The 27507-nt window shown below is 40.9% G+C and overlaps 1 protein-coding gene across 1 annotated transcript in view; it reads right to left on the bottom strand.

The window, feature by feature from the left end:
* Window positions 1-444: 444 nt before the first annotated feature.
* The window catches only part of arhgap23b (Rho GTPase activating protein 23b), a 322411-nt gene continuing 295348 nt past the window's right edge, over window positions 445-27507 (bottom strand). The window contains exons 16-24 of the mRNA XM_079596330.1: window positions 17519-17671; window positions 17361-17439; window positions 17186-17259; window positions 16999-17088; window positions 5878-6003; window positions 4689-4730; window positions 4340-4433; window positions 2720-2751; window positions 445-1510 (exon numbers count right to left, since the gene is read on the bottom strand). Coding sequence (XP_079452456.1) covers window positions 770-1510; window positions 2720-2751; window positions 4340-4433; window positions 4689-4730; window positions 5878-6003; window positions 16999-17088; window positions 17186-17259; window positions 17361-17439; window positions 17519-17671 — 1431 coding nt within the window. The 3' untranslated portion in view covers window positions 445-769. The remainder of the gene's footprint in view (window positions 1511-2719; window positions 2752-4339; window positions 4434-4688; window positions 4731-5877; window positions 6004-16998; window positions 17089-17185; window positions 17260-17360; window positions 17440-17518; window positions 17672-27507) is intronic.

Raw genomic sequence — 27507 nt, forward strand, 5'->3', positions numbered from 1 at the left:
GGCGGCCGGAGCAGCCGCTGCAGCAGAGGAGCGAGAGGTGGTCAGGGGGAAGAGCCCGGGCAGACTCGTCACGGAAATTTACGATAAAACGGCATCTTTTCAGTTTCGAGTCAACTAGTAACCTATTTGTATTAATTCTTCCGATACTGGCCTCTGTAACCGGTAGGCGTGGCCTCGTAGGGCAGCGAAGCAAGTGCATTCTGGGAGTTGTAGTCTTTCATTCACATGAGCCATAAATACATTTTCTGGCTTTTCGCAGTCTTTTCGCAGGCACTAACTTCTAAATTAATTTCACATTTCTTCTACATACATCACCCAATTTAAATGCACATTCATCTTTCCAGCGGTGAAGTATCCCTTTAAAGAGGAACCACTGAATGGCATTTTCAAACTCAGATACTCAAAGTACTTTACTGCACCTGTTTGTAGGTGCTACTTTGTGCTTAATAATGCTTTTGTCACTTGTTGATATCATGAGAGTGGTGTTATGTCGTATGGTTGTGGCATTGTAGCTTTTGCTGCCAGGCTGTGCAGGAGGGGGTGAGGGGACAAAAAGCATTACAGTTGAGAAGGGCTGAAGTTGGCAAGGGGTTGTTTATGTGTTTCATGTTTTATAGTGTCTTATTGCTTGGTCATCCCTCCCAGTGCATATTAACTAGAACTGTGTGGTGGCTCCAGTCTCTTCTCTAGCGGCTTGTCTCCGTTGAGCCTGCTTGTTGCTTGCTCCCCAAAGGCAATCAGCTGTTCGGTTGACCTGCTCTTGATACATCTAGACCTGCTGAAGAGACGGCTCCTTGCTCCTCCAACCGGGCAACAAAACCTGACGCTGCTTCTCTTGACCTCTAACGAGAGATGCTTTGACTCTTGAGAAGTCCAGGTGTGTGTCAGAGGCCCATTCCTCTCTAGTCTGGCTCCGCTCTACATATAGCGAGTGAGGTCGCACTCTTTCTTCTCTCAGTTTCCTCCTTGTGAGACTGCGAGTGATATTCAAAGGCTGTGGTGGATTGGAACAGATGGAGGCAGAGGACTTGGTCCACTTTAATGAGGCTCCGAACCTCGACACACTGTGGTGGTGTGAATAAAGGAAACTCGGAGAGCACAGAGAGTGAATCCGACCCCTTTGTTCTCTCTCAGAAACTTCCACTTTCATCTCATCATTTTCCTTCTGCAAAATAACGTCCTCCTTCTTCTCTGTCACACTTTCTTCTTCTTGGCCCTCCACCACCTGATTTGTTTTTCCCTCCATCTCGCTGACTTCCTCTGTCTCTTCTTCTGATTTTCGGGGTGGAAGTTTACTTTGTCTTGCTTCGCTGTCCCCTTGAACCTCGCTGTTGCCACTCATTTCCTCATAGTTGCTGGCTTTGATTGGTTCATGTTCAGAGTCTTCATCAGTGCTGCTGCCTTCGGGGAAGGTGCTTTGGAGTTTCTTTCTCTTTCGGGTCACGGCTGATATGATGAACAGGGGGAGGAAGTCTTTGGCACTTAGGTCTTTCTGAGAGGTGGAAGTTCCCTGTGATTCAGTGAAAAAAAAAAATTATCAGAAAGTTTATTCAGGAGGCATGAAAATCTGGATTTCAAAATCTTTTAAATAAATCTAGAAATAAAGTTTTGGGATTTTTTTATTTATTTTTTATAAACAAGGTCATGATGTAAAATTGATTTTGAAATGAAAATTTGTGGCATTGATCATGTGACTCTTTGTACAGATAGTCAGATGTTCTTCAATTAAAGCCCAATATGCTCTTTGGATAATTTTGAAATCATGCTGGATTCCACGATCATCCGGTTTGACACAAACTTGTGGAGCTCATGCATCTTATGTGCTGCTGTCATTAAAGCAAAAGGGTTACCAAGATAATAAATACTAATTCCTGTTAATTTTTATGTTAGACTTTTTACTCATTGTTATGCTGATTGTATAATTTATAATATTATATTATAAATTATAAATAAGTAGTTGTTTTCACTAACAGTATTAGACTTTATTTTTCTTTTTAAGGCCATACTTTGTAAACTGCCTCCTTACTTGTGCTCTCTTCTGACTCTTAAAGTCACTACCAGGAAATGTAATCTTAGATCATATGGGCGAATCATGTATGATATCCCACGAACGCGAACTGTCTTCGGTGAAAGTGCCTTTAAAGTTTTTGCACCTTTTTCCTGGTATAAATTGCAAAATCAGCTAAAATTTGACTGTTTACCGACAATGACACAATTTAAAATGAGGATAAATTACTATTTGAGTACTAAATGCACATGTGCTGTTACTGAGCGCTGCTGGTGATTATGTTGAGATTATGTTAAATTGCCAAAATGTTTTTTTATTTATTTTTTTATGTTTGTATATGTAATTTTAATATGGAACTATTATTCTGCTGTCTTGGCCAGGACTCCCTTGAAAAATAGATTCTGAATCTCAATGGGATTATTTCCTGGTAAAATAAAGGTAAATAATAATAATAATAACTTGGGCACTATGTGGAATATTCCACACATGAACCACCAAAATTAAAAATAAAAATTAAAAAGGGGTATTTGCGTTAAACAACATGCAATTAAAAATAGCTATGCCACTGTTTAATACAAAACAATATATAATTAAAAATAGAAGAAGAAAAAACATATAATAAAATAACTGCAAAATACCCACTAATAAATATTTATGGCTGGTAAATTTTCTCAATTCGCAAAAGTTAATTTTAGACCCTGATCTTCTTACCTTAGATTTAGCTGAGTCACTAGTGGTGAAATCTGTATAGGGGAGGAAAAGTAACAATACAGTCAGGGAGCTCATTGTTAGACACTGAGCTTTATCTGAGACTTTAAAGCAAGATAAATGGAGATATTTGGGAGTGTAATCTGTGCTGTATGTCTTTAAAGCTGAAGTGTGTATTTCTGCACTGCTAGTGTCACCAATGGAATTTATGATAATGTCTGTTTTTAAACAAATGTCCCCCTAACTGATTAGGAGGATAGAAAGTCCCACCTGAAACTTAGACTTTTGGTTGAGACAATATTGCCTTTATACTACAACCAACAGAGCAATACCATTATTGCAATAATAATTAGCAGAGTTTCCACCTTTAAACTGCTTGGAGTTCAAATTTCTTCTGATCTGTCGTGGGGCGCACACATTAAGTACATGATTTCGAAGGTGCGTCCTAGAATCCACTATCTCTGTGTTGCTAAAAATGCGGGTCTCCCATGTGATGTTGTAATGGAAATATATTTGACATTTATACGGCCAGTTCTTGAGTACACTAGTCCAGTATGGGGTGGGCTACCCAAAGGTCTCTCTGATGAGTTAGAGAGGGTCCAAAAACGTTGCTGTCGGATAATAGATGTTCCAACTTCTTCTCTCCCATCACTGAGTGAGAGGCGCGACAAGGCCACTATATGTACCTTTACAAAACTACTCAAGGACAGTTCATCACCACTGCATTGTTTCCTGTCTGTGGCTCCAACACCTACTTACCTACTACGGCAGCGTAGGGAATTTGTTGTGCCCAGGAGTAAATCAAAAAGACATGAACTTTCTTTAATTCCACATGCTCTTAAACTGTTTTATAAATAACTTACAGGTTCTCTTTGTATGAAGCCTGATGTATTTCAGGTTTTTCTATGCACCTGTTTTGCTCCTGACCTCCAGATTGTTACTTCTATTTTAATTTTTAATTAGGTACATAAGGTTGTGTTTGGTTTGATACATTTCAGGGTTTTGTCCTTCAACATCCTGCCTTGTCAAACTTTTAAATAAACTAAACTAATACCCCTACAGAGCATTTTACACATATTTACAACCTACTTGTATTTGTCTAGTATTTGTCTGTTTTGCATCTTAAACGGAGATAAGAACATATTTTAACATACAAAATTACACACTTCACCTTTAAGAGCTAAAAACAATTCTGAAAGAATAGATGCTGTTTCTTGGTTTAAGATTACAAAATTGAATATCAGAATATGAAACAACATGTTGTAATAAGCTGCAGCAGATGGTAAAATAACTATTAAAAAACTATTCCTGCGCCTACCGCAAACTTTGATCCATTGGCTCAGCTAGTAGAATGATGCAGAAAAAATCCAGAGAGAGAAAGATGAAAAGAAGAAGAGGATATGAATGTAAAGAGACATGCAGCTGTAGTCAGAGTTTTTCTTTTTTTAAAGGGAAGTGTAAATAGAGATTACAGTGAAAACCATCTCCCAGTTAGAAAAAGAATACCAAATAAGGAGGAGGATTTCATGAAGCTTGTTAAAACAAGCTCTTCACATCTCAACTTGTTTCTTTACTTAACATACACCTGTGCGAACAAGCTCATTTCATGTCAGTATCTCTCACCCGAGGAGTCTCTCAACAGCATCGTCCTGCCAATGTTAGACAGGAGGTGGTCGATATTTGGAACAGGCTGTATGTTCTGCGGGTCCTCTGGTGTCTGCAGAAGAAACATAAACCGATGGATGTTGGCTGATATTTGAGTTTTGACGTGCCCTGTCCATCCTGGCCACTTTAATCAGCTAATATAGAAAGATTGACCACTGAACTGTAATAAAGCATAATTCTAACCCATTAAATTGATGATGAGACAGACCGAATACTGTCGTAAAGTCTGCTTGGGGGAAATCTCAAGTGTGAAATCCTTTATTAAACTTAATAAATATTTTAAATGATTAAAAAAGACATAATGTACCTTCTCATCCTTTTCCTGCTCATCACTGAAGAACCACATATGCTGCAACAAAGAAAGAGTACTTCAGCCCAATCCCATTTCTACCCCTGTCTCGATTCTCTTTTGGTTGTAGGGGTAGGGGTAGAAGGAAGGAAGGGCCAGATAGCAGGTTTATTCTGCGATAACAACCAGCTGGATGTACATTACCCCTTACATATAGATTGTACTAACTGCTCTTTATAATGAAACTGAATGGGTCTGTCAAGAACTAAAAAGAACATAAAAGTGGTCTGTATGATTCATACTCTATGTTTCAAGACTTATGTCATAATATAGCTTTGTATATTATAGCTTTGTATAGTATCATCCTTCGGATGAGATGTTAAACCGAGGCCCTGACTCTGTGGTCATTAAAAATCCCAGGATGTATTTCGAAAGAGTAGGGGTGTAACCCCGGCATCCTGGTCAAATTTGCCCAGTGGCCTCTGTCCATCATGGCCTCCTAATCATCCTCCTATATATACTGATTGGCTTCATCACTGTCTCCTCTCCACCAGTAAGATGGTGTGTGGTGGGCGTTCTGGCGCAATATGACTGCCGTCGCATCATCCAGGTGGATGCTGCACATTGGTTGTGGTTGAGGAGATTCCACCCTTCTATGTAAAGCGCTTTGAGTGTCCAGAAAAGCGCTATATAAATGTAATGAATTATTATTATTATTATTATGTCAGTCATAGTATAATTTAAGCCATTAACCTTGAAACGTTAATTTTGTTATGCTGTAACCCACACTACTGAGCTGACTAGCTAACGAAGGCATCTTGGAAGTTTGTGATAAACATCGCCGCATCTCCTTTGACGTAGGAGCTAGCGATGACGTGTAGTGTCCACTACTGGGATTGGGCTGAAGACAAGTCAAGTGGTGTCTCCACTTTGTTTCAAGGGGCAAAGGGAAGGACTAGGGGTAGGCAAAGGGGTATAAAATAGAATTGAGATTGGGCCTTAATGACAGGATATATTTTCTTATGTTATCTTTGCTAACATTGAAGGAAAGTTACAGGTTCAATACAAGTTCAGCACCATCAGTAGCATTTGCTGCATAATGTTGAAAAACAAACGTATAAAATCTCTTAGTTAAAAAGCAAAACCATTGATTGCATTCATAAATATTTCGGATACAGAAGAGAAAAGCAATCTGAATAGGACATACATGCAAAATAAGAGTCTCTGTAATCTTGTAGCGGTCTGGCATGTGAGTGACCATGTCGGTCATGCTGTCTTCTGAGGTCCGCACTAGTGTGGGACCAAACACCAGGGCCAGATTTCTAGGCTCCATCTGGAGAGCAAGGAGAGTCAGATTTAGGGTAAATTTTATCAGAAATTACTCCTCAATGTATGGGCATTTCTTAAACTTCAGGAACTTTTATGTATCAGGGATTGATTATTATTAAAACTAACAGATTTAATATTTATTTTCATTAGCTAAATGAAGATGACATTTAAAATATCTTTAAACACCACTTTATTTTTCATTATTTCAGTTTTTCAGTCTGACTATAGTGTCAATAAAAAAACATGTTGGGATGTAGGAATGAGATGTGAGGTGTGCGTAACTCCTCCCCACCTTGGGGGTATAAAGGAAGTGCGCCGGCAACATGCAGATATGTTTTTTCGCTGAAGGAGCCAAGACTGAACTCAGGCTGTTAAAGCAGTACAGCGGTCATGGCAGGGAGACGTAACGTCTCCATTCCCTACTCAGGGAACGAGGGTTACATCCGTAACTGAGACGTTCCCTTTCGTTGTCACTTCGAGTTACGTCGAATAACGACGAAATGGGGTTCCCAGTCCAATCACGCCATCTCGGCTGTCTTCCAGTGTAAGTCTGAGCTCCCTGTCATGAGACTAGCACGGACGAGGGACTCCTACTTAACACAGGAATACCAAGGTACACTGGGAAGCATATCTCAGTGGAAATATGCAATCAGTGCCTGCCCGAAGGGGGGGTGGGGGAGGGCGGACTTAAGAATACACATATGACCCGGAGGGGGGTGCATACGGAGAAGCGTGGAATATTTCAACCCCAGGGGTGGCAGAGTAGCTTGTCAAGGGAAAGACACATGCTCAGAGAGGCTTACACATGTGGGGGTCACAGAGGGGGAACCATGCACATGGCGGCACCTAGCCAATCGCGAAAAGCTGCCGGAGGCATAACTTGACGTCAACAACGCGGGAGGAACTCAGGGCTTATGAGGCTCACCTGAGGAGAATATCGCATGTATCCTGTCCGTGGAGTGGAATGGCGAGCAAGCGAAGACACCTGAGCAGGTCCTAGGACCGGCTGGTTGAAGCAAGTACACGGGAGGACACTGGCTCCACTCGGAGATTGTAGAATCTGGCGAATGTGTTGTGTTTCGCCCAGCCGGCAGCTCTGCAGATGTCTGTTAGCGAGGCGCCATGCGCTAGAGCCCAAGAGGAGGCCATACTCCGGGTGGAGTGGGCCTTCACACCAAGGGGGCACGGTCGACCTTGCTGCTGGTAAGCCAAGGCAATGGCGTCCACTATCCAGTGAGACAACCTTTGCTTGGAGAGAACCTTTTCCTTCAGCTTCCCACCATAACAGACAAATAGCTGGTCTGAGGTCCTGAAACATTGCGTTCTGTCTACGTAAGCACGGAGGGCGCGTACTGGACAGAGCAATGCCAAGGCTGGGTCTGCCTCCTCCAGGGGCAGCACATACAGGTTCAACACCTGGTCCCGGAAGGGAGTGGTGGGAACCTTGGGCAAATATCCAGGCCGGGGTCGCTGGATCACGTGAGAATAGGCCGGCCCGAATTCCAGGCACGCTTCATCTACAGAAAATGCATGCAGGTCCCCTACCCTCTTGATGGAGGCCAATGCAACCAGGAGTGCTGTCTTAATTGACAGGAACTTAAGCTCCACTGATTGCAGAGGCTCAAAGGGAGCACTCTGCAGGGCAGTTAGAACCACTGAGAGGTCCCAAGAGGGAACGAGAGGAGGGCGAGGAGGGTTTAGTCTCCTCGCTCCTCTCAGGAACCTGATGACCAGGTCGTGCTTTCCCATGGACTTACCATCGACTGCGTCGTGATGTGCGGCGATAGCGGCAACATAAGCCTTCAGGGTGGACGGAGTCAGCCTTCACTCCAACCCATTTTGCAGGAAGGAAAGCACAATACTGACCGGGCATTGTCTGGGGTCTTCTCGGTGAGAAGAGCACCAGGAGACGAAGAGGTTCCACTTCAACGCGTAGAAATGTCTCGTGGACGATGCTCTAGCGGAAGTGATGGTAGCCACCACCGCTGGTTGTAGGGTACTCAAACCTACCCAAGGGTGCCATAGGGTGCCCCGTCCCTGAGAAAGGAAGACGAATCGTCGGTTGGTGTTGCCGTCACCCTGGCCACCAGCCGAAGTACCAGCTCTCATGGAGGAGGTAGATCGGGTGTGGGTGAGGGGACTCTCACTCTTTCGAGTCTTGACCGTAGTGTCACGATGGCCATGTTCCCACATGGAAAACATGAGTCATCCACAAGCACTACTTATCTTGCTCTAAGCACAAACCAGCAATTGTGCCCATCTAAGTAAGATAACAATCGGCCACAACTAGAAGGGCACAGGCGATGCATCTTTAAAAAGACGTGCCACGTGCTGCTCTTTTATTAGAGGAGGAAAGTCTCTGCAGATGTTGAAGCGACCAGGGAGAGAACACACACACACACTGGCAGATCACTGCTCAAATCGCAGGGACTCGCTGTCACACCAACACCTGGAGAGAAGCTTGACTCGAAGAGGAAATAGAGATGATCTCAGTTGGCTTGTGGAGTGAAGAATACACTTGGCTCCGAAAGCGAAAACATATCTTCATGTTGCCGGTGCACTTCCTTTATACCCACAAGGTGAGTTACGCTATGCAAATTCAGCAGACCCATGGCATTTGCTTGCCATTGGCTCGTTTTATTACTGTTCGAAGAGGATAGGCTTCTAAGCGAACCCCATTTTGTCGTCATTCGGCGTAACTCTAAGTGACAACGAAAGGGAACAAAGAAAAGTCAAGGTAAATATTATGCTGTAGTTTTGTTTAGATTATTCAGAGTAAATATATATAATATTTAAATGTAATTGTATCTAGAACACATAAAATGTGAGCTGTGAAATCTTCTTTAGCAAAATGTAATTGTGTTCCAAATTTGTTCCAAATGTCACTTCCACCATCGTCCTTTCCACCGCAGAACACCATTAAGCACAATACATGACACGGTGGAGGGAATTTTTCATAACTTTCATAAAATAATGAATTCAGAATAGAATTCTCCTATCGTTAAAAACTTTGGGTAATCGTAATCGGTAAGATATTTTTTAAAGAAATTAATTTACACTTTATTTTAAGGTGTCCTTGTTATAGTGTAATTATATATTAAAGTACTGATTAATATTAATTAACAACATGTATAGGTGTTCGGATTAGGGTTTGTTGTAGTGTTGCATGTCATTATGCATAATTAATATTGTAATTGCTAGTTTACTTTATTAGGGGGCAAACCCCTATTGTAATTGTTAGTTTTCTTTTTATTCACCTAGTTAGTTAGTTTTCTTTTTATTCACCTAGCTGGTTTTGTTCTATATTTCGATTGGGATCGATTGCTCCTGTCTGCCTCTGTGACTGCTGCTGCTGTGAGTCTGTTTGCGCCGTCTAAGCCTCGTATTTCTTTCTGTTTAGAACCATCATTTATTATAATTTCTAGTTGTTTATACTACTAAATACAGTTTACCCAAAATCTCAGATTAACCTGACATTGCTAGCTTCCGTTATTGGTAGCACAACAAGCTAGTAACTCACTAGCCTGTTAACGCACCACCCGTGCGCTCAGTTATTTATTTTTCTCTCGCGTGCCCGCGCCTTTGAGTTCATATAAGCCCAGGTGAGTAAGAATCAGTCAACAAACACGGTGAGTAATGTCTTGTCCTGTTATTGTCACCTGCACTTCATGTCACATGTTTACCATAGCCTTCTCTGTCGGCAATATAGGATTTATATGTAATAAATGCAAGGAGACAGTCAGGCTGACGGAGAAGATTTCAGAACTAGAGACACGCATCCAAACTTTAATCGAGAATAGTAAGAAGAGTGCTAGAGCTTTAGATACTTTTTTGGATGCACCTAGCCTAGTGAACTCTTTACATGAGTCGGTTCCGGCTGAAGTAGATCCCGTGTAGCAGGGCAGATGGGTGACAGTGAGAGATCGCTCTAGTCGCGGATCAAAAAAACACTTTTCCGTTCCGATAACGAATCGATTTGCCCCGCTCAGTGAAACACCCACTGAGAATTATGCTGAATGTGCCCTGGTAATTGGTGATTCGATCACACGGAACGTGAAAATAGAGACACCAGCCACCATAGTCACATCTTTGCCGGGAGCCAGAGCGCCTGACATCAAAGCAAATTTAAAAGTGCTGGCTAATGCTAAACGTAAATTCTCTAAGATTATTATTCACGTCGGCACTAATGATGTTCGACTCCGCCAGTCGGAGATCACCAAAATGAATATTAAAGAGGTGTGTGAACTTGCAAGTACGATGTCAAGCACTGTAATTTTCTCTGGCCCCCACCTGTTCACAGGAGTGATGAGATAGTTAGTAGATTGTGTTCACTCAATGGCTCGCAGTCTGGGTGGTGTCCGCGAAATAATATAGAATTCATATTCAATTGGAAAAGTTTTTGGGGAAAACCTGACCTGTTGAAAAGAGATGGTATTCATCCCTCCTGGGATGGTGCTGCTCTTCTCTCTAGTAATTTGGCTCATAGTCGTAGAGCTAAAACATGACAATCTGGGGCTCAGGTCAGGAAGCAGAGAGACTGGCTTCCGACTGTCTGCTTGCGGCCTCACGTCAAAAAGGTCAGATAAATCCCATCACATAGAGACTCTTGTCTGTTCCCCGAATTTGGAAATCCAAAAAACGTTCAAACCCATCTAAGGTTAAAAATGTAATTATTGTTCAACAAATAAAAAAACAGATATAATACGGATGAGCAAATGATAAAGCTTGGGTTGCTGAATATTCGATCTCTTACTTCAAAAGCACTAATAGTTAATGATTTGATTTCAGATTATAACCTAGATGTGCTGTGTTTGACAGAAACCTGGCTAAAATCAAACGATTACATTGCTTTAAATGAGTCAACCCCACAAGATTACGGTTATAAACATGAACCTCGTCTGAAACGCAAAGGAGGTGTTGCTGTAATTTATAGTAATATTTTCAAAACCACTAAGAAATCTAGCTTTAAATATAATTATTTTGAAGTGCTGGTGCTTAATTTAAAAATATCTAGTGTAAACGATAAATCATGCCTGAAAATTCTGCTGGCTACTGTACAGGCCACCAGGGCACCATATAGACTTTATCAAAGAATTTGCGGACTTTCTATCAGAATTAGTATTGGCTGCAGATAAAGTACTAATTGTTGGTGATTTTAATATACACATAGATAATGAAAAAAATGCATTGGGATTGGCATTTAAAGTAAACTCAATTGGAGTTAGACAACATATGTCAGGACCTACTCATTGCCGTAATCATACTCTAGATCTAATACTATCACATAGAATAGATGTTGATGCCGTTGAAATACTGCAGCAGAGCGATGACATCTCAGATCATTATCTAGTCTCATGTAAATTACATTTAGCCAAGGCTGCAAAGCCGACTCCGTGTTATAAATATGTTAGACCGATCACTTCTGCTACTAAATAGCAGATTGCTTTATAATTGCAGATTATTGATTGCTTTATCAATAATCTTCCTAATCAGTTTCATCATCTCAGCATCCCAGATAGCTTAGAAGAACTAGAGGTATTTCGGATTTCATGGAAGGAGAGCTTGATTGCTTACAGAGAGGCTTTAAAAGCTGCTAGATCTGTTTATTTTTCAACCCTATTAGAAGAAAATAAACATAATCCTAGGTATTTATTTAAAACAGTGGCTAAAATACCGAAAAAATAAAGCTTCAAACCCAGAAGTTTCCAAGCAACACAGCAGTAATGACTTTATGAACTTCTTCACTTATAAGATCGATAATATCAGGGAAAAAATTATAACTATGCAACCGTCAAGTCAAGTCACCTTTATTTATACTGTGTAGTGCTTTTTACAATACAGATTGTATCAAAGCAGCTTCACAGTGATAACATGAAAATAATACAAAAAAAACAATTTCATCATCGTCCACCTTTAAGGCAGATTTTAAGGCAAATCTATAATATTGTTGAATATTAAATGTCCCCAACTAAGCAAGCCAGAAGGCAATGCAACAGCGGCAAGGAACCAAAACTCCATCAGGTGACAGAATGGAGAAAAAAACCTTGGGAGAACCCAGGCTCAGTCGGGGGCCAGTTCTCCTCTGGCCAACGAGCAAACAGTGGATGATTATGATTCAGGAGCATTACAGGTCAGAAGTCAGAATGAATCAGAGAATTTGTCTAGTACAGTCTAATACAGTATCACATCAGGAAGTGCATTGTAGTCTCCCTGAGGGAAATTTTGATTCATTCATTGCTTTAGGAGAGGAAGAATTTTGCAAACTCGTCAAATCATCTAAATCAATAACTTGTATGTTAGACCCTATACCGACTAAGCTGCTGAAAGAGAGGCTTCCAGATGTCATAGATCCTCTTCTTAATATCATTAATGCATCTTTGTCTCTAGGATATGTACCAAAAACCTTTAAGATAGCTATGATTAAACCGCTTGTTAAAAAAACGCAACTTGATCCTTCAAAACTAGTCTATTACAGGCCGATCTCGAATTTGCCTTTTCTGTCAAAGATATTAGAAAAAGCAGTATCCTCACAACTGTGTTCCTTGAAAGAAATTATATCTGCAAGGATTTTCAGTCCGGATTTAGACCGTCCCATAGTACCGAGACAGCTCTCGTTAGAGTCACAAATTATTTGCTCTTATCATCCGATCGTGGTTGTATCTCTCTATTAGTATTACTTGATCTTAGTGCTGCATTTGACACCATTAACCACAACATCCTTTTAAATAGACTCGAACATTATGTTGGCATTAGTGGAATTGCACTAGCATGGTTTAAATCATACTTATCTGACCGTTATCAGTTTGTAGCAGTAAATGAAGAGATGTCTTATCAATCACAAGTTCAGTATGGCGTACCACAAGGCTCAGTACTAGGACCGCTGCTGTTCACTCTGTACATGCTACCATTAGGAGATATCATTAGGAAACATGGAATTAGCTTTCACTGTTATGCTGACGATACTCAGCTGTATATTTCTTCAAAACCTAATGAAACCTACCAATTCACAAAATTAACGGAATGCATAGCTGATATAAAAAAAATTGGATGACTAGTAATTTCCTACTACTAAATTCTGAAAAACTACTAAATTCTAATTATTGGACAAAAAACTTCCACACGTAATAACCTAGAATACTGTCTAACACTTGATGGCTGCTCTGTTAAGTCTTCGTCGTCGGTTAGGAACCTGGGTGTGCTCTTTGATACCAATCTTTCATTTGAAAGTCACGTGTCTAGTATCTGTAAAACCGCATTTTTCCATCTTAAAATATATCAAAATTACGGCATATGCTCTCATTGACAAATGCGGAACAATTAGTTAATGCGTTCATGACCTCAAGGCTAGATTATTGTAATGCTCTACTGGGTGGTTGCCCTGCACGTTTAACAAACAAACTACAGCTAGTTCAAAACGCAGCAGCTCGAGATCTTATCAGAACCAGGAAGTATGACCATATTAGCCCCATTCTGTCAACACTGCATTGGCTGCCTATTAAACATTGTATACATTTTAAAATATTGCTGATTACTTACAAAGCACTAAATGGTTTAGCTCCGCATTACTTGAGCGAGCTCTTAACGCATTATAGTCCTTCACGTCTATTGCGATCTCAAAATTCCGGCCAGTTAATAATACCTAGAATATCAAAATCGACTGCTGGCGGTAGATCCTTTTCCTACTTAGCACCAAAACTTTGGAACAGTCTTCCTACCATTGTCCGGGAAGCAGACACACTCTGTCAGTTCAAAGCTGGATTAAAGACACATCTCTTTGACCTAGCATTCACATAATGCATTATAGACTTCTATAACTCAATGTTAGGCTGCATAGATTAGGTCAGCCGGAACTGGGAACACTTCCCTTAAATCCTGATGTACTCGTTACATCATAAGAAGAATGGCATCTACGCTAATTTTAGTGTCTTTGTTTATCCCAAGGTTTTCCCGCAGCCTGACGAAGGACCTTCGCCTGGACCCGATGACAACGCAGTGCTGAAGTGCCAACTAGCCTCTCCCTATGGAGGATCCCTTTACCACTCTACAGATAAAGCATTGTGGAAATTGCGCGTATCTCCCCCGTAGTGATAAAATAAAATTCTGTAACAAATTTATAGGCAGGACAAGTAGTTTGTATAAGCTTGGTTTGTAGAGAATTACAAACATGCGCACATATATTCAAACACACATAACTTAATTCTTGATGCGCACGTGAGCGCCATCAGTGTTTATCACATGTTCACGTTTAAAGTCTGTATAGAGAGAATGGTGTCGTCTTAGCGGCCCCTAATTTAATAACAAATTATCCTTTCGACGGAAGTGAATCAATCAAAACTAACTTTAGCTGGAAAGTAACATTATTCAAGAACCGCTATAAAGCCAAAACAATCTGTTACCTTAAATTATACGTTTATCTCTGTAAAGCAGCTTTGAAACAATCTACATTGTTAAAAGCGCTATATAAATGAAGATGACTTGACTTGACTTGACTTTATTATTCTTTTCCAATGGGAGTCTTTGGCAGCCCACTGAACCATTAGTAGGAAAATGATAAAAATGGGCAGAATTTGGCACACTTGTAGTGATGGCAATGAATAGTATTCTGACCAACTTTGGGGTCTCTAGGACCAAGCACCACCACCAGTTAAAAAATGTACTCTTCAAATTGTAATACATTTTGAACCCTTTGTTCTAGAACAATTAGTTCACACGATTCCTCTCTTTTTGCTCATTCCCTTCAATGTCTTACATTAAAACTCCGCCCATTACAGTAGCCAACTTTGTGAAAAGTATAGTATTCCATTTGTTCGCTACTTTCCTTTTTCAAAGTTTGTCCAATTCTTTAAAAAATTGGCTCAGATGATCTTTGGACCGAACCGCACAGAAATGACAGAACAGATGTTTTTAATTCATCTTTGTTCAAAAGTTATGAACTTAACAGTGTCGTCCCAAAATTGGCTCAGAGGCTGTATCTAGGCCAAATTTTGATCAATCAAAACGAAACTTGGTAGGCTTTATCAACACCATGATCTGAGGGGGGATGCCAAAGTTAGGAATAGAACCACCTACAGGTCATGAGTTATGAAAAATGGCTATCTTTGCTAATAACTTTTGCAGTTAGTCAGAAAATCATGATTTTGGTGTCTTGCCAGGATCGAATTAACCATCGGGCCACCATTTGTCATAAATTTCAATATCTTTTTAACAATTTGACATATCGGCACAATAATTGGTGGGGATCAACAGCATCTCCTAAAGGTACCTGAGAAGTTTGAACACAGCATCACCTAGTGTTCCAGATATGGATTTTTACAAATACGTTTATAACTTTTGAAAACATTGTCCAAATGTTGTTTTCTCTGTCATTATGTTCCTTTTATGCCGATTCCGACGATATCTCATTTGTCATTTTCCATTATTTTGTTTATCCACCATATTAAAGTAAATGAAACCATTTTCTTTGCTACTCTTCATAAATATTTTGTCCAAAATCTGATTATATGATCTTTGAAACAAGCCGCACAGAAATTACTGAACGGATTTTTAATATTCATTACAAGTTCCCAATAAATACTTATCTGAAGTTGACCTTGCATGTGCTTGTTGTATGCTAGTTAACTTAGCTTAGTTGCCATTCTTTTCGATGTGGCTCTTCAGCTATCTGGTTTAAAATAAGCTAGCATTTAGCAGTTAAGTTAGCTTAGCATGTTAATTGGTTAACATGCTAAGTAATACTTTTGTGGGCTCATTCTTGCCTTGACAGCTTTCCTCAGCAGCCTGAGGAGTGTGCGTCAACTGAGTGGTGCTCAGTTGACTTGCTAAGCCACAAGTTTGAAACCTGTGTGGCACATGCCCAGACCACAACAGGTAGGGGAGCGCGGGGCACAACCTAACGCGGGACAACTAACCCCTCTGTCTGTTACAACTAACCCCGCATATGGGGTAAGTCGTAACATTTGCACTTCTGTCACTTTCAGTGCAACTGTACGAAAATGGAAGGTCCTAGAAAAAAACTTTAAGTGTTCATTTGTAGCAGAGATGTGTATGTTTCTTGTGTAAAAAAAAAAAAGATTAATATAACCTAATTATTTTTAAAATAATTGATCCAAAACCAAAATGCGTTAGGTTGTGCCCCGCTCTCCCCTATTGTGGCCCGAAATGGTGCAAATATTGATTCTCTTCCAGGCATTGTGTCTTTCTGAGAATGTTCTGATCTGAAAGTATTAAATATAACATGTGGAGCATTTATATACAAAATCTTCATTTTAAGTTAATTCTCACTGAACCCCGGCAGTGAAAGCGTGTCTTTCCAGTGGCGCAGTAATAAGCAATGATCGTGTGAACTAAAGATTGTGGGTTCAAATTTTGCCTGGTGTGTATAAGTGTGTATAATGTTGTCACATCAATTTCTCTATCTAGGCAGGCATTGCCTAAATTATACGTTTATCTCTGTAAAGCAGCTTTGATGCAATCTACATTGTTAAAAGCGCTATATAAATGAAGATGACTTGACTTTGTACTAATCTTTCTTCCTGTTTGATTTGAAATGTGTTTTTTGTTCATTCTGTGTTCATTCTCATCTGAACTCATGTTCATTTTGAATTCATTCTCGCATGTTCTTCTGTTTTTCATGTACATTCTATTTCTGCTGTTTTTGCTCTTCTGGCTCTGCACTGCTGTTGCTGCCCATTCAAAAGCTGTTTCAATTTATGCTTGCAGCTTTATTATAGTTATTACTATGGTAACTACATGCAAGGTGAAACAAGAACACTGTAAAATAAATTATTACCAATACTTACACATTTTGAATGGTACTATATGTATATACACTGCTGGACTTTGTTTAAATGGACAAATTAAATAAACTAGTTAGAGTAAAAAGTGTGTTTTCTAAAAGTCCCTAGGGCCAAAAGAGTTGAAGCTGAAGAAACACTAATTTATTTCTTTGTTTCTTTGTTTGTTTTTGTTATTGTAGAACTATGTCTAGTAAATCATGAACCTTATTCTTCTCTGAATGGTCCGCAACTGTTTTCAGGTGACTGATTAGAAACTTCAGTGTGTGGTAGTAGTGATCCGGCAGGTCACGTATCTAAAAGAGAAACATAACCAAAGACATTACAAAACTTTGGTAAGAGACTGCAAATGCAAATTTGCTGAAACTGAATTAATAAACTGATGGTACATACAAGTTTCCTTGTGGTCTTTAAGCGGTCCCCTGCATCCTCTAAACGGTTGGCGTCAATGAAATCATTATATTTATCTGCAGGTAGAGGGCAGCAGTGAGCTGTGTTTTTAAATAAATGCAAGCCCATTCAAAGGCTTTATGTGAATGAATTAAAGAGGGAGTTGAGCTGAATATACCATCTGTAAAAAGAGGTTCTGGAAGCTTCCTGAAGAAGGACTTAAGAAGACTGCTGATGACATTCAGGTCTTTCCATCTCTGTAAACAAACAGTGTGATTTCTATTCTGATTTATCCCTGCAGATTCTCTGTCTGTTTTTGTCATACTCCCACCTCACCTCCTCAGCAGTGTCTATATCCATGCCTTTGTTGAGCAGATCCTGAAGAGAAGACACCATGGCATTGTTCCCTGGCACTCTGTAGATGCCAGTATATTCCAAACCCATCTCCTCCACCAGACGACAGCATGTCACCACAATCTGTGGGACAAACTACACAAGCATATAATAAAAGTTAATTTGACAGCGAGGCACAGCCTACTGTAACACTTTCTGACTTTCTCAGTTTGTGACGTATTTATTTTATTCAACATTAATTTCACACATCTAGTATAATTAGGTTGTCTTGTTTCATTATGACAGTGTATATTTTTTTCTTTATTTACCCCGAAAGAATAGAAGTCAAGTCACCTTTATTTATATAGCGCTTTTTACAATATTGTTTCAAAGCATCTTTACAGAGATAACAGGAAAATAATTCAACAAAGTTTGTTTCTAGATGAAAATAGCATCATAGTCCAGCTTAAGTAAGTTCAGTGATGGTTCATCTTTGTTGTAGTTCATTTATATAGCTGCTCTGGAGAAAACATTGATGCCATCATCCAGCTCAGTTCAGTTCTCATATAATGGTGTCAATGGAGGAAGATCAATAATATTGTTGAATATTAAATTAAATGTCCCCAACTAAGCAAGCCAAAGGCAGAAAAGGCTACAAACAGTGAATGTGACAACATGCCCAATAGATCTTATTAAGATCACGGCCATGACAGGTATGAAAGTTAGGCTGTAAGGGATAGACTTGCTGTATTTTCAATGGCATCTGCTGTAAAAAGCTGTATAGAGCTAGTTTTTTGTTTTGTTTTGTTTTTTCAACTGTAATTTCTAAGGAAGATATTTTTGCATTGTTCCATCAGCAGAACAATCCAAAAACACTTTAAATAACAGTAAAACCCAAAGATGTCTATCCAGCCACGGCTTGTCTGTAAGGGCAGGTGTATTTATATATTCATCAAAAATATAGACCTCTATATAAACTGAATCAATAATTAATTGTAAATGTGTTTAGAATTGTGCAACAAATATTTTTTCAGAATTCTGGCTTTGGCAGGCGAGTATTGTAATACAGAGTGGCGCAGTGGGGGCCTGAGTGACCGACAAATAGGAATCTCGCTAGAGAGGCCAATCTACTTAGAGTGAAACTTAACAAGCCAATACACATTGGCATGCAATCATTTGCTTCAGCTTCGCAGCGCGGGTATAAATGAGCAGCTGGTATGATTGCACTTTAGCTTTTTGCTTCGGAGCCAAGCACTTCGATGCTTTACAGAGTGAATTCAACGAGCCTTCTGGACCTCTCCACTTTCGGTGCGGGCGTGACGGCACAGCGGTGCGAGCGGTTTTCTCTTTTTCTTTCTTTTTTTCTCTCTCTTTCTTTCTTGTCACTGAGGGAAAAAAAAAGCTGTTTTTACAGCTGGTAAGGTGCGCTTGAGAGCGCTCAACAGCCGTTTTCACGGCTGGTAAGACCAGCGAGAGAGAGACAGCGCACAGACAGGTGCACATTACTGTCTGTGTTCGCGGTGACCGCTCCCCTGCGTGCTTCAGAACCAGCGAGAGCAGTCCCTAAAGAGCTTACACAGATAGAACGCGTCTTTAAAAAAAAAAAAGATGACGTTCTATCTGTGTGTTTCTGGAATGCGGTCATTACCTGGGGTCACGGGATGGTCACGATCACTGCCACGTGTGTCTGGGCATTGAACATGCGGAGGCAGCGTTCGTGGATGAGTCATGTACCCGTTGTGGGAAGATGACCATCTCGGAGCTTCGGTCGAGACTCTCGTTCCTGCAAAGGGGCGGAGTCCCCATGCCTCTGCCTCGATCCAATCCTCCTCAGAGGATTGCTTCGGGCGGTGGCTCGGGAGACCTGAGGATCATGGTGAGCGTGCTTCCTTCGGGGAACCAACCCCCTAGGGACCCTCATCCCTCTCACGCTCAGCAGCCAGTTGAGCCAACAACGGAACCTGCTGGACCATCCACGAGGTGTGTACCAGTCATTTCCTTTGGTGCTCCCCGCGACGATCAGATGACGATCCTTCGGGTGTGTCAGTGGTGCCCGAGACGGACCCGGAGATGATGGCCATGCTTTCCCGGGCCGTCAACAGGGTCGGGCTCGTGTGGAACCCTCCACCTTGTCCCGAACCCTCGAGGTTGGACGACTGGTATCTCGGGGAGGCGCGCGCTGGTTCTAAGCAACCCACACCAGTGCCTTATAAACACCAGTGCCTTATAAAGTAATCGGGTTGATGTGCGCGTTTATATGTCACAAGTTTCAAATCGGAATTTATTTTTTGACACACACTGCACAAATATACAGAGTTTCCCGCTGTTCGCGCATAACTATTCTCCTCTATTGGTTCTTTGTTTTAAACAGCAGACGTAATATTAATCCGTCTCTGGTCATGATTTGAAGACAATGAGCATTGAACCGTTTTGCCGTGCTGCTTATATTTATCACGCAGTAAAAATGCCCCTCCCCACGGCCAAAACCAGTCGTCTGTGGATGAGAATCCAAAACAAGGACTGGTGGGACGTTGTCCTGCTTCACTTCACAGACGCTGAGTGACATGAGAATTTTAGAATGACGGGACACTCATTTATGACACTTTATTCAACAGGAAGAACAGCTCGTTCCGCGCGTCATACGTCATTGCACATGCGCAGTCCTTTCAGTTTCGGTTTTCAATCCGATCTGTTTACATGTTCTCTCGATCGCATTACAAAAGGAATAAACCACCCCTTTCAATCCGATCGAAATTTCATTCGGATCGAGCTCAATCCGATTGATTAAGGTGTTTAGAGATTTTTTTAAAGATTTTTTTAGAAGATTTTTGTAGTCCGATTGAGCCGTCAATCCGATTATAAGTGTATCGAGCACTGCGGAACCCCATATAAAACTGGTGCACGAGAACCAGTGTGTGGTTCCCTACGTAGGTGACCCTACGGGGATCCCATATGGGTATATTCTCCATTGCTGCTCCTAAACGGAAGCCTGTGTCTTTCCCTTGGGCTAAGTCACCCACTACTCATTTGCAGTACAACCCTCGGGTTAGTTCATTATGTTATCTCCACTTAACTCCTCGAGAATGTGGCTTCCGCAGTGTTCCCCTCCCTCACTTTGGGCACGCTTTTCCAGTGTTATCCAATTATCTCACTGTATGGGTTATCACGGAACAACAGTGACAGGTTCACTCTGTGTAAGCCTCCATTCAGGTGACAGAATGGAGAAAAAAACCTTGGGAGAACCCAGGCTCAGTCGGGGGCCAGTTCTGGCCAACGAGCGAACAGTGTATGATTATGATTCAGGAGCATTACAGGTCAGAAGTCAGAATGAATCAGAGTATTTGTCCAGTTCCGGTCAAATACTCTGATTCATTCTGACTTCTGACCTGTGATGCTCCTGAATCATAATCATACACTGTTCGCTCGTTGGCCAGAGGAGAACTGGCCCCCGACTGGCCCCAACAAGACAAAATACGTTGTTTGTTTTCCTAAGTTACAGCACAGTTGGTGTCTGTTGTTTTTATTGAGTTAAAAGACAGTGAGATTGAGTTCACTCAGTGTCTGTGCCTTTTGTTTTGCTAACAGAAACTAACATTTAGTACACTTGCATGGGTAACGTTATTTCAAAAGTCTGAGTTTGTTTACAGACAGTTTAAATTAGCGTTAACGTGAAATCTACGTGCAGCAATGATGTAATGGTAATTATAACTAGATGCTAAAATTCATAGACAAACTTTAAGTTGGCTTGAAAAAGCGTAGCCAGAAAGTTTGAAAAAGTTAGTTAGAAAGAAATTAGTTAGTTAGAAAAGAAAGATTAGTTTGAAGAAACAAACAAAGAAAGAAAGATTAGTTAGAAAGAATAAAAGATTAATTAGAAATAAAGATTAGTTAGAATGAAAGAAAGAAAGATAGACAGATTAGTTAGAAAGAAAGAAAGAAAGATTAGTTAGAAACAAAGATTAGTTAGAATGAAAGAAAGAAAAAAATAAAGATTAGTTAGAAAGAAAGAAAGAAAGAAAGATTAGTTAGAAATAAATACATATAAGTTAGAAAGAAAGATAGAAAGATTAGTTAAGAAGAAAGAAAGATTCGTTAGAAAAAAATGTATATTTCGAAAGAAAGAAAGATTAGTTAATTTGAATGAAAGAAAGAAAGATTAGTTAGAAAGAAAGAAAGATTAGTTAGGAAAAAAATGTTATTTCGAAAGAAAGAAAGATGAGTTAGTTTGAATGAATGAAAGAAAGATTAATTAGAAAGAAAGAAAGAAAGAAAGAAAGAAAGAAAGAAAGAAAGAAAGAAAGAAAGAAAGAAAGAAAGATTAGTTAGGAAAAAAAAAATTTGAAAGAAAGAAAGAAAGATTAGTTAGAAAGAAAGAAAGAAAGATAGATAGATAGATAGATAGATTAGTTAGAAAGAAAGAAAGATTAATTAGAAAGAAAGATTAGTTAGAAAGAAAGAAAGAAAGATTGGTTAGAAAGAAAGAAAGATTAGTTAGAAAGAAAGAAAGAAAGAAAGAAAGAAAGAAAGAAAGAAAGAAAGATTAGTTAGAAAGAAAGAGATTAGTTAGAAAGAAAGAAAGAAATATTAGTCTGAAAGAAAGAAAGAAAGAAATAAATAAAGATAGATTAGTTAGAAAGAAAGATTAGTTAGAAAGAAAGATTAGTTAGAAAGAAAGATTAGTTAGAAAGAAAGATTAATTAGAAAGAAAGAAAGATTAGTTAGAAAGAAAGAAAGAATAGTTAGAAAGAAAGAAAGATTAGTTAGAAAGAAAGATTCATTAGAAAGAAAGAAAGTAATATTAGTCTGAAAGAAATAAATATTTGTAAGAAAGAAAGATTAGTTAGAAAGAAAGAAAGATTAATTAAAAATAAAGAAAGAAAGATAGATTAGAAAGAAAGAAAGAAAGAAAGATTAATTAGACAGAAAGAAATATTAGTTAGAAAGAAAGAAAGAAATATTAGTCTGAAAGAAAGAAAGAAAGAAAGAAAGAAAGAAAGAAAGAAAGAAAGAAAGATTAATTAGACAAAAAGAAAGATTAGTTAAAAGATAAAGAAAGAAAGATAGATTAGTTAGAAAGAAAGATTAGTTAGAAAGAAAGATTAAAAAGAATTGCGATACACGTTATAACCCTCTGGGGTCGGCAAACGCGCAGGCCCATTTATAACAAATGTTATAATAACAAATTTTAGGATAACAAATTTTAGGAATCTTTTTCAGATATGCTTTCTTACCTAAACATCACGTTGAAGAATACTGATTTTAGCATTTAAGGTATAGATGAAGATTAAGTCAAGCAATTCAAGAGTCTGACATTAGCTTTTGTCTTTATGCACTTCCTGACCATTAAGCTCAAGGTACAGCGGTGCCTTTGTCTCTATGATAATGTTAAGGTTTGAAGCAATCAAGTCAAGATGATTGGATTAGCAATACAATAGAGTGTTATGCTGATTCCTAGCTCAGACGTTGAAGCATCAAGATGATTGGATTAGCAATACAATATGCTGATTTTGCTTGGTTTCTCTAGATAACCTGAAATACCGGTTTTTGCTAGATCCTCCTTGCTTTCGTATGATTTGTTTAAATTTGTCTCCACTCCAAGAAGTCTCCTCCCCCTTAGAATGTATAAATTTCAATGTAAACTGCTTTACATTTAGACTGATTTTGGAACCCGCAGCCGCGATCAATAAATAACAACTTCTGAACGCGATCCCAACTGTCTCACTGGTCCTTGCTTCGATGAAAGAAAAACTTTACAACAGCACAAAGGTGTGTGACTGGTTAAGTCTCTGTCTTTAGTTCAGTGTTAAATAATGTGCTTTTTTTGCCATTTGTTGTGTATCTTTGGATTATGTTGTGTTGTAAATAAATCCAAACAATCAAAAAGCCATTCTTTTTTAAATCTCCTCATTCTTTGTGCAAAGTTCCTCATAATGATTGGCCCTGAGAGCTCCTAATAGGGCCATTATGGGAGGGTGTCTTTTGTCTTATTTGTCTTTCTCAGGTGTGAAACACTCAATATTCATGGATGGTTTACGCCTACTCGCATAAAGCTTTCTTACAAAAGACATGTCTTGCAAATTTTAAATCAATATATTGTCTTATCTGACTGAGTATTCAGGGTAATTTTCACATTTTGGAGCAAATATTCTAGGCTACGTGATACAATTTTCAAAAGTTTTGTGAAGAAATAATCAGTTTGGGTTTCATGACCTTATTACAGTGACTTTTTTTTGTCATTTTCACAAACCACGCATAAATGTTGTTATCTCAAAACTACAATATTTTACATACATGCTGCTGACATATTATTGTAGCAGAGTTTGTAACGAATACAGTGTAATAAGACTTTAGCCATGAAAATGTCAAAAGTAACAGAAATAAGCACAAATATTAGAGCATGTCAGAACACATCCAGGACCCAGAAAACCCCTCAGACCCCAGAGGGTTAAACCGCAGGGGCGTTCACTGTATACTTTGAACCTTTAATTTTTTATAATTGGTTGATTCTGTTTTTTTTTCTCTTGCTAGTGTAATTATACAAATTATAACATGAAATTATAATATTGCCTTTATTACAATGTGAAACCCTGTTAATGTGGCACTAATTTTACTTAGTCTTTTTATTTCTGCTATTCCTCTGTGCAAGATAAGTGTGTGAAAGTACCAGTGTCCAGCCTCTTGACCAGACAGACAGAAAGACTGAGTTGAAACAATCTTGAAGGGACTTTTTCTGGATTGGTTTTAAAATTTCAATGTAGTTTTATTATTTGACAAAATATATTTAAATTTTAAAAAGAAATGTGCAGCATTTTGTCTGAAAAATAATAAAAGCACACTTTTTCATAAAAAAATTGTATCGTGAAACCAGTATCATGATTCGTATCGCATTGTGAGGTGAGTGAATCGTTACATCCCTAGTTAGAAAGAAAGAAAGAAAGAAAGAAAGAAAGAAAGAAAGAAAGAAAGAAAGAAAGAAAGAAAGAAAGAATGGTTAGAAAGAAAGAAAGAAAGATTGGTTAGAAAGAAAGAAAGAAAGAAAGAAAGAAAGATTGGTTAGAAAGAAAGAAAGAAAGAAAGAAAGAAAGATTGGTTAGAAAGAAAGAAAGAAAGAAAGAAAGAAAGAAAGAAAGAAAGAAAGAAAGAAAGAAAGATTGGTTAGAAAAAAAGAAAGATTGGTTAGAAAGAAAGATTTGTTAGAAAGAAAGAAAAGAAATAATGACAGAAAGAATGACAGAAAGATTAGTTAGAAAAAGAAAAAACAAAAGAAAGAAAGATTAGTTAGAAAGAAAGATTAGTTGAAAGAAAGATTAGTTAGAAAGAAAGATTAGTTGAAAGAAAGATTAGTTAGAAAGAAAGAAAGATAGTGTAACGGTTTTGTTTATTGTCATGTTTGTGGTTTCACTGTCTTTGGTTTTTGCATTCAGTTTGTATCTTGTTTCTCTGCCTTGTTCATTGTATCCCTAGTCATGTTAATTATTAGTTCCCTTGTTTCAGGTGTGTTGCCTTGTTAGTTCGTTTGGTCCCTCTCGTTGTTCTCATTTGCCCCAGCTGTGTCTCGTTCCCTCAACCCCTCTGTGTATTTAAATTCTGTGTGCTCTTTTGTTCGTTGTCAGTTATTGAATCTATGTACGTTCCTGTTCCGAGTTTTCCCGTTCTGTGTTTATTAAAGTCTGCTGCATTTAGATCCGACTACCGCCTTTGCTTCCACGCAATTCATGACAGAATAACTGACCACACCAGGATCTAGCAGTTAGTAGCCTACCCGGGGACAACTAAGCAAGAGGTATGATGATGGAAGACGGATTCTACCAGAATGGACGGTCGCTTGATGATTACGTGGGGGCTTACCTAGAGTTTTATCATGAGACCAATTTGAGTGAGGAAACACTCAAGTATAATTTCTGGAGTGGGATGGACGACACGCTCGGCGCAATGCTTCTGTTAGATGCGGAACACCTCTCTTTTGTGCAGTTCCTGGACCGAGCGCTGTGGGTGTGCGGTTCGTCTCTCACTGTAGGACTCGCTGAGGAAATCAGCTGTGGTCCTAAACCAGTGCATTCAGTGAAGCCCAAGCACAGTTCACCTAAGAGAGTTTCTAACCGAGCACTGAGGAAGCCCGATCGCCGCATCCGCACAGCCGAGCCCGCTCATCGCATCTGCACAGCCGAGCCCGCTCGCCGCATCCGCACAGCCGAGCCCGCTCATCGCATCCGCACAGCCGAGCCCGCTCGCCGCATCCGCACAGCCGAGCCCGCTCATCGCATCTGCACAGCCGAGCCCGCTCGCCGCATCCGCACTGCCGAGCCCGCTCATCGCGTCCGCACGGCCGAGCCCGCTCGCCGCATCCGTACTGCCGAGCCCGCTCATCGCGTCTGCACGGCCGAGCCCGCTCGCCGCATCCGTACTGCCGAGCCCGCTCATCGCGTCTGCACGGCCGAGCCTGCTCTTCGCGTCAGCCCTGCCCAGTTGTCTGAGTCCAGCCCTGCCCAGTTGTCTGAGTCCAGCCCTGCCCAGTTGTCTGAGTCCAGCCCTGCCCAGTTGTCTGAGTCCAGCCCTGCCCAGTTGTCTGAGTCCAGCCCTGCCCAGTTGTCTGAGTCCAGCCCTGCCCAGTTGTCTGAGTCCAGCCCTGCCCAGTTGTCTGAGTCCAGCCCTGCCCAGTTGTCTGAGTCCAGCCCTGCCCAGTTGTCTGAGTCCAGCCCTGCCCAGTTGTCTGAGTCCAGCCCTGCCCAGTTGTCTGAGTCCAGCCCTGCCCAGTTGTCTGAGTCCAGCCCTGTCCATCCAGAACCATCATTCTCTGCAGCGCCCCCTCGCCGACGTAGGAGGAGGAAGAGAACCCCCTGCAAATCCCGAAGTCTGGAGGTCATGCAAGTACGGTCTGTTCTTCCTGTCACTCCTGTTGGGGAAGAGGAGGTTGCCCTGTCTGTATATGTTGCTGCTCTTATGTGTGTTTGGGCTACCCACACAGCAGTGGATTCCTGCCCAGAGACTACCCCAGAGCCTGCTACCAGCCCAGAGACCGTTCGTGAGCCACCTGCTACTTCTGTCAGCCCAGCTATGGCCCAGAGAGTTATCCGTGCCTTTTATGCCATGATGGCCCTGCGTGCCTGGACAGCACACACCTCCCAGCTGACTGTCTCCTGCCCTTTCCGTGTTCCAGAGGCCGTCCCAGAGCCCGTTGCCTGCCCGGAGGCCGTCCCAGAGCCCGTTGCCTGCCCGGAGGCCGTCCCAGAGCCCGTTGCCTGCCCGGAGGCCGTCCCAGAGCCCATGCCTATGCCAGCCCGGAGGCTATTCGCTTTAATTTCCCCAAGAACTTTTTGGGGGGGGGCAGTAGGGGTCCGGTGGGGACCATGAAGGCCACGTCGACATGGTGCTTTTCCCTACTGTCTTTGCTCCAATCCCCTTCTGTGTATGCCCTGCCCTGGTCCCTGTCTGAGTCTGCTCCGCCGTGGCCACCGGCACGTCCCGCTCCACCGTGGCCACCGGCACGTCCCGCTCCACCGTGGCCACCGGCACGTCCCGCTTCACCGTGGCCACCGGCACGTCCCGCTCCGCCGTGGCCACCGGCACGTCCCGCTCCGCCGTGGCCACCGGCACGTCCCGCTCCGCCGTGGCCACCGGCATGTCCCGCTCCGCCGTGGCCACCGGCACTTCCTGGTCCTCCGTGGCCACCTACATGTCCTGCTCCGCCACTCACCGGTACCGTCATGGAGTCTATGGTCCTGACTACCCTGTCTGGGACTCCATGACGCCCACCCCTCCCGCCCAGGTCGTGTTCTGATACGGCGTGAGGCCACGCCTTATGGAAGGGGGGGATAATGTAACGGTTTTGTTTATTGTCATGTTTGTGGTTTCACTGTCTTTGGTTTTTGCATTCAGTTTGTATCTTGTTTCTCTGCCTTGTTCATTGTATCCCTAGTCATGTTAATTATTAGTTCCCTTGTTTCAGGTGTGTTGCCTTGTTAGTTCGTTTGGTCCCTCTCGTTGTTCTCATT

This window comes from Phoxinus phoxinus (assembly GCF_949152265.1).
Source record: "Phoxinus phoxinus genome assembly, chromosome: 21".
Lineage (NCBI taxonomy): Eukaryota > Metazoa > Chordata > Actinopteri > Cypriniformes > Leuciscidae > Phoxinus > Phoxinus phoxinus.